Source organism: Myotis lucifugus, unplaced genomic scaffold (genome assembly GCF_000147115.1).
Source record: "Myotis lucifugus unplaced genomic scaffold, Myoluc2.0 scaffold_231, whole genome shotgun sequence".
NCBI classification, from domain to species: domain Eukaryota; kingdom Metazoa; phylum Chordata; class Mammalia; order Chiroptera; family Vespertilionidae; genus Myotis; species Myotis lucifugus.
Window position 1 is genome coordinate 1,083,469 of NW_005871279.1, and position 15,371 is coordinate 1,098,839.

A 15,371-nucleotide genomic window follows, 5' to 3' on the forward strand; every position below is an offset into this window, starting at 1 on the left:
ACTATATGCTTTCACGTATATGTAGAATTTAAAGAACAAAATAAACAAACAAAATAGAAACAGACTCAGGTACAGAGAACAGACTGATGGTTGCCAGAGGGGGTGGAGGTTGGGACCTGGGTGAAAAAAGGTAAAGGGATTAAGAAGTACAAATGGGTAGTTACAAAATAGTCACAGGGGTGTAAAGTACAGCACAGAGAATACAGTCAATATAATTATAATAACTATGTATATTGCCAGAGAGTACTTGAAATATTGGAGAGGGCGAATCACTTCGTAAAGTATCTGATTGTCTAACCCACTATGCTGTAATAATCCTATCTAATAATAGACAAACATGGTAATTAACCGTACCTCCGACACGCTTCCCATTGGCTAATCAGGGTGATATGCAAATTAACTGCCAACCAAGATGGCGGCCGGCAGCCAGGCAGCTGAAGCGAACAGGAGGCTTGCTTGCTCCAGTGATGGAGGAAGCCAAGGTTCCCCACCTGCCGCTGCTGGCCTCTGAGCTGCACTCTAAGCAACAATGTTGCAATTATAGAAATTAACAAACCCCAGAAACCTGCTTTCAGCCAGCCGGGCCTCAGAGCTGGAGTTGCAACAGTGTTTCAATTATAGAAGCCAAACAAACCCAGATACCTGCTTTCAGCAGCCGAGGTCTCAGAGCTGGAGCCCAGCCTCAGAGCTAAAGCCGGCTCTCAGTTCCAGTGACAGCCATAGAAGGTAAATAAATCCCAGAATAAAAAAGAAAGAAAAAAAGGAGCTTCAGTCACCCGCCAGCTTGAAAACGGCCCTCAGCCCCTCACCCAAACTGGCCAGGCACCCCAGTGGGGACCCCCACCCTGAAGGGGGTGTGACCAGCTGCAAACAGCCATCATCCCCTCATCCAGGTTAGCCAGGCACCCAAGCGGGACCCCCACCCTGATCCAGGACACACTTCAGGGCAAACCAGCCGGCGCCCACCCGTGCACCAGGCCTCTATCCTATATAGTAAAAGGGTAATATGCAAACTGACCCTAATAGCAGAAGGACTGGGAATGATTGATCACTATGACACACACTGACCACCAGGGGGCAGACGCTCAATGCAGGAGCTGCCCTCTGGTGGTCAGGGCGCTTTCACATAGGAGGAGCTCTGCTCAGCCACAAGTCAGGCTGATGGCTGCCAGTACAGCAGTGGTGGTGGGAACCTCTCCTGCCTCCTCAGCAGCGCTAAGGATATCCTAGTGCAGTTTAGGCCTGCTCCCCGCTGGCAAGTGGACATCCCCTGAGGGCTGCCGGGCTGCCAGAGGGATGTCTGATTGCCATCTTAGGCCCAATCCCCGGGGAGCAGGCCTAAGCCAGCAGGTAGTCATCCCCTGAGGGGTCCCAGACTGCGAGAGGGCACAGGCCGGGCTGAGGGACACCCCCCCCCCCCAGTGCACAAATTTTTGTGCACCGGGCCTCTAGTCTATAACAATAAAAGCATAATATGCTAATTAGACAGGACAACCTTCCGGGCGACCTTCTGGATGAAGCTGCGGTGGCGGGGGCCAAGGCAGAGGCAGCCACTAAGGCTGCAGGGGCTGAACCCTTTGCACGAATTTCGTGCATTGGGCCTCTAGTACAAAATAATATTGAATTCAAACTGTAGTTGAAAAATTAAATTAAAAAAAGAGGAAATCAGTTAACAACAGTAACTTGTTTTAAGTAACAAAAGACAAACATCAAATTATATTATTTAAAAGAGGTTCCATGCCCTCTCTTCTTCCAACCACATGCATGTTCCTCCTCCCTCTCATAGTCACATGCACATAAACATGTCCCCTTATAACACAACTTCTAAACCTATCTCCCACTGTAAGTTTTACTTTATCATTAGGGAAAGAACTCTGAATTGTGAAAGCTAACAGGTATTTTTAAAATTAATTTTGCTTTATTTTTTTTCTTTTTATTTCTGTTATTGTTCTTCAAGATTTAACAATTTAAGTGACTGTGCTTTAGGGGCTGGAGAAAAGGGAGCACTTCTGTTTTATTAACCTAAGGAAAATTAGGAATCTCTCGGTTTCTTCCTATAATCACTCTCAAAGCTTTACATGTTAATTTTTGTATTAGAAACTCTTGCAACATGATATCTTTTTAAATGTAAATGTTTTTACTTTGACTCTATGCCTTTGCTAACTCTCCTCTGATTTTTCCCTCACGTTTCCCAATGCTATATATTGTTTTATGGTTTACTTTTTAAAATGTAATGAAAGTACAATATGCAACATGATTTTGAAATATAAAATACCACAGAACAGTTTAATTATGAGGTTCCCTCATTTATTCTTTCTCCCCTTAACCCTGAACTCCTCCAGAAAACACTTCACTTTTTTTCTGTTTTTAAGAACTTACTGGTTTTTCTCCTCTGACAGATTTCTAATTTTCCTCCGTTATTCCCTCCCTTATTCCACATAGCCATAGGACTCTATGCAAACCTAGAAACTTCCCTACCCAGCCTCTCTTGCTGCTAGATGTGGCCATGTGACTAAATTTAAGCCAATGGTATAGGAGCAGCTTAGGTGCATACATTAAAAAATTTTAAATGATGGTACTCTATTTCCCTTCTTTCTTTATTCCCAAAGAAAACAAATGTGGTGCTAGTGCAGCTGTGGGCAAACTACGGCCCGCGGGCCGGATCCGGCCCGTTTGAAATGAATAAAACTAAAAAATAAAAAGACTGTACCCTTTTATGTAATGATGTTTACTTTGAATTTATATTAGTTCACACAAACACTCCATCCATGCTTTTGTTCCGGCCCTCCGGTGCAGTTTAAGAACCCATTGTGGCCCTCGAGTCAAAAAGTTTGCCCACCCCTGTGCTAGTGGGATAGTTTCTATTTAGCAAATGAGAATGATACCCAGGAGGAGAACAGAGCAATAAGAATAGAAATCCCAAGTGCCTGGAGACTCTCACGGAGGGTAACCACTTATGTGTCTTAACTGTCCACCTATAGTTATCTGTTTTGGGAGACAGAAATACATTTTATAAATACATTTAAGTGTCTGAATTTTGAGGTCTTATTGTTATAACAAATTAACTTATAGTCTAATTAATAAAGAAACTGGCAGTTTAGTATTTTTTAAAAAATTAAGGCATTTTATTTAGGTAGAGATACAAGATAATAGAATCCTATATAATAAAAGGCTAATATGCAAAATGACTGAACAGCAGAACAACTGGTCGCTATGGTGTGCACTGCCCACCATAGTTGTTGCTTCTGTGTCCTGGCTACAAAATCTTTACCTGTCCTCAAATCATGTAGATACTCTTCTGTGTTTTCTTTTAGGACCTTCATAGTATTAGCTTTTCTATTTCAAATTATTTTTTCTGTATATTGTAAAGAAATTAAGATTTATTTTTTTGTCCTTATAGATATAATGTCATAGACATTAACTTTTTCTTTGTTTTTACCAATCTTGATGTTCACTTTTACATTATCTTCTGGTGTTTACTAAATTTTCATAGGGAAGTTTTAAGAAGAAGAAAAGAAGAACTATGAATCTACCAGTGATCAGGTCTGCCTCAGTCAGTTTCTGCTGGACTCTTCTATATGTTGTAGGATAAAAAGTTCTACAGAGCCGTAATAAGGATACAGTTTTCACTGAAAGATAAATTAAGTTTGCAACCCTAGGTTCATTTTAACATTGAAAAACCAATTGATAGACCTACAATGTTCAAATATTTCACTCTCTGTTAGAGCCTAAGAGTTGATTTTTGTCTTAGACTGTCTTTTTCCATCACACAACTGTCAGAAAACCAGAACCAGGATCCAATCCTATATAATAAAAGCCTAATATGCTAAGTGTCCAGTGGTCTGTTCAACCAGTCAAAGTGTAATATGCTAATGATATGCTAAGGCCGCTCAACTGCTCGCTATGATGTGCACTGACCACCACGGGGCAGACAGTCGACAGGTCGACCAGTCACTATGATGTGCACTGACCACCAGGGGGCAGGCACTCCAACTGGTAGTTTAGCTTGCTGCTGGGGTCCGGCTGATCAGGACTGAGTGAGATGGGCCGGACACACCCTGGAGTCCTCCTGCAGTCCTTCCCTGGCTGGCCAACCTCCTGTGTCCCTCCCCAGCCCCAATCATGCACCAGTGGGGTCCTTTGGCCTGACCTGCACCCTCTCACAATCCAGGACCCCTCAGGGGATGTTGGAGAGCCAGTTTCGGCCTGATCCTGCAGGCCAGGCTGAAGGACCCCACTGGTGCATGAATTCATGTACCAAGCCTCTACTATGATAGTAACACCTGATATTCACTATGGAGTTTATAACTTACTATGATATAAACTATGGAGTTTAAAAATTACTTTCATAAATAAGGTAGATAGGGCAGTAATTATTCATACCATTAAAAAAGAGAGATGAATACATCAAAGCATTGAATAATTAGGTAAATTACCCAGGTTTATCAAGCTAATATTCAGCCAAGCTAGGGCTAGAATTTAGATCTTCTGATTCTGTGAGTTTAGGGCAGTGATGGCGAACCTTTTGAGCTTGGCGTGTCAAAATTTTGAAAAACCTTAACTCTGGTGCTGTGTCACATATAGAAATATTCATAATTTTTTTTGATATTTGCAACCATAGTAAAAAAATTTATATTTTTGATATTTATTTTATGTATTTAAATGCCATTTAACAAAGAAAAATCAACCAAAAAAATGTATAAAATGAACAAAAACAGAAAAACAATGTACATTTAGGAAAAAATAATGATAAAAACAATGATAATCAAATAGTACGAAAACTAGAAATTAGTGACTTTTTTGGTGCTGAAGTTTGTCTGCTAATTCTTTGATCGCAGGTTCATACTTGGTGCACTTCAAGGCCAAGCAAGCGCCACTAACTTCATCTTTTAGCCGGTTTCTTTTGTTTGTTTTAATATTATTTAATGCTGAGAACAAAGTCTCACAAAAATATGTTGATGAAAAAATTGTTAGCAAAGCCATTGCTAGATATTTTTATGTCGCTAAAAGTGTCAGGTCCTCTGTTCCAAGCACTCAAAATTTCTTGTTCATAGTTGCACTCTTCTTCATTATTCAAACGATTTCGTTCCAGATTTTCAAGTTTCGACCTTAAGTCGACAAACACATGAGTCCAAATGCTACCTTGAAAATCTGCAAGTTGCATCTCTAAATTGTCAATTTGCATCCATTGGAAATCCTTTAATTCCAAAGTACTGTAAACAACTACATCCGGATACTTAATTATTTTAATGGTCTCTTCTAGGCTTCTAAATTGGTCGAATCTTTTGCTGAACTGTTCAAATAACAAGTTTACTACATTCTGGTACATAAGTATGGACTCCATTACACTCATTGTAGTGGCCTTCTCGAAATACTTTTTTATCTGAGGAAAATACTTATAAGTTTTAGTTTCAATATCTCGCTTGAAAATTTTAAGTTTACTTTCAAAAGCTTTGATGTATCCAAACATAACGTCAATGCTTTTGCCAAAACCTTGTAATTTTAAGTCCAGTTCATTCATATGAACAGAGAGATCTGTAAAAAACATCAAATTGCTGACCCACTTATGATCATTGATCTGAGGAAAGTTTGCCAGATCCTTATTCTCAATAAATACCGTAATTTCTTCAAAGCACTCCACAAATCGCTCAAGTACTTTACCTCGACTCAGCCATCTCACATTATTGAACATCAGTAGTCCACTGTAGGTTGAATCAACTTCCTGTAAAAGTGCAGAAAATTCTCACTTGTGAAGGGGTCGAGAAGCTATGAAATTCACAATTTTTGTTACAACTGACATTAATTCATTCAATTCTGAGAATCCCGATTTGGCACACAACACCTCCTGATGGATAATGCAATGAAAGGTACAAGTGGATGTCTAATAGCTTCCATAAACAATTTCAGGAATCCCACATTTTTTCCCACCGTATTTGGTGCCCCATCTGTCGTGACTGACACAATTTTAGAGATATCAATGTTTAGGTCACTGAATGTTTTTATAACAACCTTACATATTTCGTTTCCTGATGTACTTATTGGCACTGATTCTAACTTTATCAATTCTTCTCTCATTGTGAGACCATCAGAATATCTAGCAATAATGGCCAACCGAGCATTTGATGTGACATCAGTAGTTTCATCAAGAGAAATCGAAAAATATTTACAACTATTTAAGTCTTTCTTTAATTGATGTTGTACGTTTTTGATCTATTATTCTGTCTTTGATAGTATTTCTACTGAGTGGTAACTCAGAAATTCTTTTAATAATATCATCTTTATTTTTCATATTGTGAAATAGAGCTGGTGCACATCTTAGAAATGTTTCCTTAATAAATTCTCCATCACTGAGGGCTTTTCCATGCTGAGCTATGGAGTGAACAATACAGTAACTTGCTGATGTTGAATTTGTAGAGCATCTTACGAATTTAATGATGGAATTTGATTGACTTTTATAGAGGTGTAGCTGCCTAGAAATGTATTCCTTCCTTTCATCGATACTTTTTTTCAAGAGCTGACAATGATTAGTTTCAAAATGTCTCTTTATATTCCACGTTCTGCTTACTACCGTTTCATTACACAGTATGCACAATGACCTGTTGTTTCTGTCGACAATCCCGTACATCTTGGTCCATATGTCTTGAAAGGGTCGGCTACTGCTACTTCCACTTCCTTTATCATTCAATCTTGCTTTTTTATTTTTTTGATTCTCCATCTCAAGGCTGCAAAAATAAATAAATATAAATCACGGTGTTTTTTTATAAAAGGTTGATAGGTTTCTTACCTATTAACTTTTTGCATTGTTGTTGCACTGACTCCTGGTGCAAAACAATTCAAAGATAGGGGAATCGAAGATGGCGGCATAGGTAAACACCGGAGACTGCTGCCGCAAACAACCACTTCAAAAATACAACTAGAAGACGAAACGGACATCAACCAGAACCACAGGAAGGCTGGCTGAGGAGAGGCTCTTCAACTAGAAGGAAAAACAACAGCATTCCGAGGCTCAGAGGAGGCGCAGTGTGGAAAATTTAAAGGTACGGTCGGTGGTGCGCGCGCAAAGCGGGCTGGTGGCTGAGGGCGCGGTTGTTGTTTTCAATCAGGAGTGAGTCTCAGACTCTGGGCTACAGATCCGGGCGAGTCTCTAAGGACCCAGACTCAAACGGGAGAAGCGGAGAAGCGGGACTGTCTGGCTACAGTCCCTCTGAGGTTTGCAGCGGTTGCTGGGACAGAGAGGCGGAGCCCCTGGGGACGGACTGAGAGCAGCCATAACTGCTCCCTCCGCCTGCCCTGTTGATCCCGCCCCGCCCAAGCCCTACGCAGAGCCATTTGCCAGATCGCCTCAGGCAAAGGCTAGATTAGCACCTCCCCAGAGGACAGAAGTTTTCCACACAGCTGATTCTCACAGCCAGTCGGCCTGGTGGTCAAATCCCTCTAGTATTAACTACAACAATTAAGGCTTAACTAGAACAAGACTGTGCACAAAGACCACAAGGGGGTGCACCAAGAAAGCATAAAAGATGCGGAGACAAAAAAACATGACAGAAATGGAGGATATGGAGCTAAAAATCGCAATTTTGAGGGCTTGCAATAAACTTGAGCAGAGCCTCACGAAAACTAATGAGACCCTCGATGCTATGATAAAGAAACTAGAAAGTAAGCATACATGGACTGAAATAAAGAATACTATACCCAATAGCAGACCAGAGGAGCACAAGAATCAAACCAAAGATTTGAAATTCAAAGAAGCAAAAAACACCCAAATGGAAAAGCAAAATGAAAAAAGAATCCGAAAGTGTGAAGATAGTGTAAGGAGCCTCTGGGACAGCTACAAGCGTACCAACATCAGAATAATAGGAGTGCCAGAAGATGAGAGACAGCAAGATATTGAAAACCTATTTGAAGAAATAATGACAGAAAACTTCCCCCACCTGGTGAAAGAAATGGACTTACAGGTCCAAGAAGCGCAGAGAACCCCAAACAAAAGGAATCCAAAGAGGACCACACCAAGACACATCATAATTAAAATGCCAAGAGCAAAAGACAAAGAGAGAATCTTAAAAGCAGCAAGAGAAAGAGACTCAATTACCTACAAGGGAATACCCATACGACTGTCAGCTGATTTCTCAACAGAAACTTTGCAGGCCAGAAGGGAATGGCAAGAAATATTCAAAGTGATGAATACCGAGAACCTACAACCAAGATTACTTTATCCAGCAAAGCTATCATTCAGAATTGAAGGTCAGATAAAGAGCTTCACAGATAAGGAAAAGCTAAAGGAGTTCATCACCACTAAACCAGTATTATACGAAATGCTGAAAGGTTTCCTTTAAGAAGAGGAAGAAGAAAAAGGTAAAGATACAAATTGTGAACAACAAACATGCATCTATCAACAAGTGAATCTAAGAATCAAGTGAATAAATAATCTGATGTACAGAATGAACTGGTGATTATAATGAATCAGGGACATAGAAAGGGAATGGACTGACTATTCTTGGGGGGGAAAGGGGTGTGGGAGATGCGGGAAGAGACTGGACAAAAATCGTGCACCTATGGATGAGGACAGTGGGTGGGGAGTGAGGGCGGAGGGTGGGGCGGGAACTGGGAGGAGGGGAGTTATGGGGGGGGGGGAAGAGGAACAAATGTAATCTGAACAATAAAGATTTAATTAAAAAAAAAACAATTCAAAGATAGTATGTATAACCAACAGATATATGGTGCTGTAATCAATTATCCGACACGCAGAATGTCTCGTCGAGCACTGTTGCACTGTATATCTTTTTCTTCTAACCCTCCCACTCCTGTCTCCTAATGAACATGGCGATCAAGTGCGTCCGTTTGCCGAATGCACCCGAACGCACGGGAAGCTTACCCGAGGTACATGTTGACAATAACGAGGCCGTTTCCAGAATTGGGCATTTTGTCACTCGAGTAAAAATAAAATGTCATGAGTAAAGATTAATCTCTTTATAGTACAATTCTTAACCTTTTTATATTAATGTCAATATTGGAACAATGTATCTTGGATGTTTTCACTATGTATCTTTGCTACGCAGCACCAATGTACATGTTTACATCCGCTTTTAGAATTGCATTATTGATCATGAGTAACGTGAGTAATAATATTACTCGAGTGATGCCCAACTTTGGCTGTTGCGAGAGACAAATATTTGAATTATGCAATTTTTTGTCTTTGTCAATGCGTGTCACCCAAAATGAGTTCGCGTGTCACCTCTGACACACGTGTCATAGGTTCGCCATCACTGGTTTGTGGACTCCACCTCAATATGCTGCTTGTTAAGAATTTAGTCTTCCTGCATTAAAAAATAATTTTTTTTATCTCTGTCTATTTATATTCTTCTTTCTCCCTTACCACTTTCCTCTTCCCTCCCATCCTAAGCTATCTATTGCCCAGTATTCTGCATCTGGACACTGAAATAGTTACAGTATAGCAAGACATTCAATGCTGTACAAAATGTGCAGGTAGCTTGTTGAGCATCTTTTCAGATTTGATTCTATGGAATAACTTAGCAGATAGATTGGATTAGTTTTTATTTTACTACTGTAGGGGCATTTCTTCTGAATATCATTTTCTGTTCTTTTTAGTTCTCATATCTTTTTCTAATTAATAGATTTTATTTTTTAGGAAAGTTTTGGGATTACAGAAAAATTAAGTATAAAGTCCAGAGAGTTACTTATACTGCTATTGTTCCCCCAACAATGTCCCTGGATCTATTTTGTTCATCAGTTTATTTTATTCATTAGATTCCACATATGAGTGAGATCATGTGATACTTATCTTTCTCTGACTGACTTATTTCACTTAGCATAATATTCTCCAGGTCCCTCCATGCTGTCTCAAAGGGTAAGATATCCTTATCTTTTACTGCTGCATAGTATTCCATGGTGTAAATGTACCAGAGCTTTTTTATCTACTCATCTACTAATGGGCACTTGGGCTGTTTCCAGATCTTAGCTATTTAAATCATGCTTCTATGAACATAGGGGTGCATTTATTCTTTCTGATTGGTGTTTTGGGTTTCCTAGGATATATTCCTAGAAGTGGGATCACTGGGTCAAATGGAAGTTCCATGTTTAATTTTTTGAGGAAATCCCATACTGTTTTTCATACTGGCTGCATCAGTCTGCATTCCCACCAACAGTATACTAGGGTTCCCTTTTCTCCACATACTTACCAGCACTTGTCATGTGTTGATTTGTTGATGATAGTCATTCTGACAGGTGTGAGGTGATACATCATTGTTGTTATAATTTGCATCTCATGGGTGATTAGTGATTTTGAGCATTTTTTCATATGTCTCTTGGCCTTATGTATGTCCACTTTGCAGAAGCGTCCATTTTTAAATTGGATTATTTGTCTTCCTTTTGTTAAGCTGTATGAGTTCCCTATAAATTTTAGATATTAACCCCTTATCAGATGTATCATTGGCAAATAAGTTCTCTCATGTAGTGGGATCTCTTTTCATTTTGTTGGTTTCTTTTGCTGTGCAGAAGCTTTTTATTTTGATGTAGTCCCATTTGTTTATTTTCTCCTTAGTTTCCTTTGCCCTAGGACAGGGGTGGGCAACCTTTTTGTGAGTGCATGCCAAAACCAGCAAAATCTCCCACTCAAAATTCTTCTGCATGCCAACCCTATTTTTTTGAGAACATGTTACGCCTACTTGATATCTCTTAAGGTGTACATATGTGAAGAACTTTGAAGAAATAATAAAATTCATTCGAGCGACAAAAACACAGTATATGATGATGAAAAATACATTTATTTTTTAATGTATACATGTACACTGATAGTCCAACAGAAAACTTTATGACTCCGTTTGATATTATCAGTGGGACTTTTGCTGCTGCATCACTGATGACAGAGATTTTACATCAGGTTTATATTTTGTGACTTTCAGAGATATTCACGAGCTACTACTTTCATCCGTCAGGCTACTCCTATTATGAGACTTAACAAAATTAATCACTGAGAACAAAGATTCACAAGCGTATGTGGATGAAACCAAAACACTGGTCGGATCTAGGAAGGCAGGGAGAGTTAAGGCAGAGGCATAGAAATTGCTCTTCCCCTCTCTCGTCAATCCATGTCTATGTTCTTTAAGATAACTTGTTATGTAAAATTATTTATTTATCTAAGATGCACCTACACTGAATTTATCTGAAAAATAAAAAAGTCGATATTAAGAAAAAAATTGTAAATGAAAGATTATAAGAGAGGGTTTCCCGTGCTAGCAAAAGTTACTGGTGTGCCATGTTTGGCAGGCGTGCCAGGTGTTGCCCACCCTTGCCCTAGGAGATGTATCCATAAACATACTGCTACAAGAGATGTGTGTGAGATTTTGCTGCCTATGGCTTCTTCTAAGATTTTTATGATTTCTCGACTTACATTTAAGTCTTTTATCCATTTTGAATTTATTCTTGTGTACGATGTAAGTTGGTGGTCTAGTTTCATTTTTTTGGTCCAGTTTTCCCAACATCATTTATTGAAGAGACTGTCTTGACTCCATTGTATGCTCTTGCTTCCTTTGTCAAATATTAATTGAGCATAATGGCTTGGGTAGATTTCTGGGTTTTCTGTTCTGTTCCATTGATCTATATGCCTGTTCTTGTGCCAGTACCAGGCTGTTTTGATTACAGTGGCTTTGTAGTATAACTTGATATCTGGTATTGTGATTTCTCTAACTTTGTTCTTTCTCAAGATTGCTGTGGCTATTTGGGTCTCTTTTGGTTTCACATACATTTTTGTAGTGTTTGTTCTAGATCTGTGAAATATGCTGTTGGTATTTTAATAGGGATTGCATTGAATCTATACATTGCTTTCAGTAGCATGGACATTTTAATGATGTTGATTCTACCAATCCATGAACGCAGTATATTCTTCTGCTTGTTTATATCTTCCTCTATCTCTTTTTTCAGTGTCCTCTAGTTTTCCAAATAAAGGTCTTTTACCTCCTTGTTAAGTTTATTCCTAAGTATCTTAATTTTTTGTTGTTGTTGCAATGGGATTATAAATGGGGTTTTGTTTCTCTTTCTGAGAATTCACTATTGTTGTATAAAAAGTCATTAATTTCTTGATATTAATTTTGTATCTTGCTACATTGCCAAACATTTATTAAATCTAGTATTTTTTTTGATGGAGTCTTTAGGGTTTTCTGTGGGGAAGCACGGGACTTAGTTGGAAAGTCTATAAGGAAAATTCTCCAAAAGGTCAGAGGCCCCCAAGGGGACCTTGCCAAAGGCGGTAGACCCTGCCTTGACTTTTTTAAACAAGTCTGATCCCCTGAATATTTTGCTGGAATCTTTATGTTTATTCTTTAAACGTCCTTTTTTAAAAGACACTACAAATACATGTATTTTCTCAAGGATACTTACCCTGCTAATAGTATCTAATAGTTAATTTTAGTTCTAGCTGTTGCTACAATAAATGGCAAAGAAGACAGGCAAATGGGCCTCTCTGATTCCTTTAGCCAGGTAGTCCCTTAGCCCTCTCCTTCACAGAAACATACGTCAAAATAATCATTCATCCGTCACTCACGGTCTGCTGGTCAGCCCTGGCAGTTTTCTATGTACAATATCATGTCATCTGCAAATAATGACAGTTTTACTTCCTCCTTTCAAATTTGGATGTCTTTTATGTTTTCTTGTCTGATTGCTATGGCTAGGACTTCCAGTAGTATGTTGAATAAGAGTGGTGAAAGCAAACATCCCTGTCTTGTTCATGTTCTTAGGGGAAATGGATTTAGTTTTTGCCCATTGAGTATGATGTTGGCTGTAGACTTGTCAGATATGGCCTTTATTATGTTGAGGTATGATCCCTCCATTCCCACTTTACTGAGAGTTTTTATCAAAAAAGTGTGTTGGATTTTGTCTAATGCTTTTTCTGCATCAATTAATATGATCATCTGATTTTTGTCTTGCAATCTGTTTATATGATGTATCACATTTATTGATTTGTGACTATTGTACCAGCCTTGCTTTCCTGGAATAATCCCACTTGGTCATGGTGTATGATCTCTTTAATATATTACTGGATGTGATTTGCAAATATTTTGTTGAGGATTTTAGCATCTGTGTTCATCAGGGATATTGGCCTGTAATTCTCTTTCTTTGTAATGTCTTTATCTGATTTTGGAATTAGGGTAATATTGGCCTCATAAAAATAACTTAGAAGTGTTTCTTCCTTTTTCATTTTTTGGAATAGTTTGAGGGGGATGGGTGTTAGTTTTCCTTTAAATGTTTGGGAAAACTACCCTGTGAAGCCATTCAGACCAGGGCTTTTGTAGTTACCAGCCTATTCAGTTTTCAGAATCTTCCTGATTTAGTTTTGGAAGATTGCATTTTTTAAGAATATATCCAGATTGTATAGTTTATTGAAATATAGTCATTCATAGTATTTTTTTTACACGATTCTTTGAATTTCTGTGGGGTTAGTTGTGACGTCACCTCTTTCATTTCTGATTTTGTTTATTTGGGTACTCTCTCTTTTTTGTTGATGAGTCTGGCTAGAGGTTCATCAATCTTGTTTATCTTTTCAAAGAACCAGGTCTTGGAGGTTTTATTGGTCTTATTATTATTATTTTTTTAGTCTCTATGTCATTTATTTCAGCTCTGATATTTATTATTTCCTTCCTTCTACTTTGGACTTTTCTTGTTGTTCTCTTTCTAATTCTTTAAGTTGTAGGGTTAGATAGCTTATTCAAAGTTTTTTTGTTTTTGAGGTAGGCCTGTAATGCTATGAACTTCCCTCTCAGGACTGATTTCTCTGTGTCTCATAGATTTTGGGTTTTTGTGTGTTTATTTTTATTTGTTTCCAGGATGTTTTTTATGTCTTCCTTAGTCTATTTGGTAAGCCATTCATGTTTAATAACATGCTACGTAGCTTCCATGTTGACACATTATTCTTAACTAAAGTGTGTATTACATTAGGGTTCACTCTTTGTGCTATACATTATGTGGGTTTTGACATATGTCTAATGATATGTATTCACTATTACATCATTATACAAAATAGTTTTACTGCCCTAAAAATCCCTCTGTGCTCTATCTAGTCATCTTTCCTTAATCCAAAGCCCTGGCAACTGCTAATCTATTTACAATTTCCATAGTTCTGCCTTTTCCAGAATGTCATATAGTTGGAATCATACATTCAGATTGGCTTCTTTCACTTAGCAATAAATAGTTAAGTCTTATTCATGTCTTCTCATGGCTTGAAAGTTCATTTCTTCTTATTGCTGAATAATATTTCATCATATGGATGTACCACAATTTGTTTATCCATTTACTTATTGAGGTATGCTCAATATCAGCTCCACTTTTGTAAAACAAAAACATGGATTTTTTTAAGAGATGGAAAAACACACACCCTGCATATTTGGAGGTGAACCAATCCCCTTTGAAAGGGAAAAGTATGGGGAATGAAAATTCTCTTCAGAGCTGAAAAGTTAAAGCAGGACATGCAGAAACAGGAGGGCGTTGACTGGGAATCATTCCCATGTCCTTCCAAAAAGGACACTGTGGGCAAGTGTCTCAGGAATCTGAACAAACAGGCCCATGATCATTGTGAGGCCCCCAACGTGCATTAACTTGTTGTTAAAACACCTGTCCATCTGTTTTTCAGTGTGTCAAGAAGCTGTCTGGGAAGCCTTTAGGACTTTTTGGGATCGATTTCCTGGGCGTGAGGAATATCGTTACTGGATGAATTTATGTGAGGATGGAATCACAACTATATTTGAAATGGGCACAAATTTTAGTCAGTCTGTGGAACATAGAAGCTTAATTATGAAGGTAAGTATAGTAAAAAGGGAAGGAATTGCTGGACTATTGTAGGGGTTAGATATATAGCTAGGGCCTAAAGAAAAAGAGAACAGGTGGCAAATCCCTGCATCCACTCTGATTTGTTGCATTAGGCTATTTTAGTGAGCTGCCATGGGGCATGGCCTAGTCTTTGTAGCTCTTGCTCTGGCCATTATAATAAACATTGTTAATTCAGTAAAAGTCTCAGCATTGTTTATAAATGTAAATATTTAAAATAGTACTCAGCAAAGATTTAGGCTAAGAACACAAATCTCTGAGAGTTATTAAATTCCTTAGCCTATATCACAAAGCCAGATGGGCTGGAGCTGAAATCCAGACCCAGTTCTCTTCTGAAATCCATGTTCTTTTCCTTAAACCATTGGGCCCTCCTTTCAGTCGTTACCAGTTTTACACATTTCAGTGGCTAATATGGAATGGCTGTTCAAGAACACACACACACACACACACACACACACACACACACATATTAGCGTTGTCCATCTCATTGTGTTCCTGATAAGGATCAACTGATAGAGCAGCAACTATTTGTGATGTAG

The 15,371-nt window shown here is 38.6% G+C and overlaps 1 protein-coding gene across 1 annotated transcript in view; it reads left to right on the forward strand.

The window, feature by feature from the left end:
- Positions 1–15,371, forward strand: part of IMPG2 (interphotoreceptor matrix proteoglycan 2) — a 73,678-nt gene that overhangs the window by 3,578 nt on the left and 54,729 nt on the right. The window contains exon 3 of the mRNA XM_023762104.1: positions 14,639–14,805. Within this exon, the coding sequence (XP_023617872.1) occupies positions 14,639–14,805 (167 nt within the window). The remainder of the gene's footprint in view (positions 1–14,638; positions 14,806–15,371) is intronic.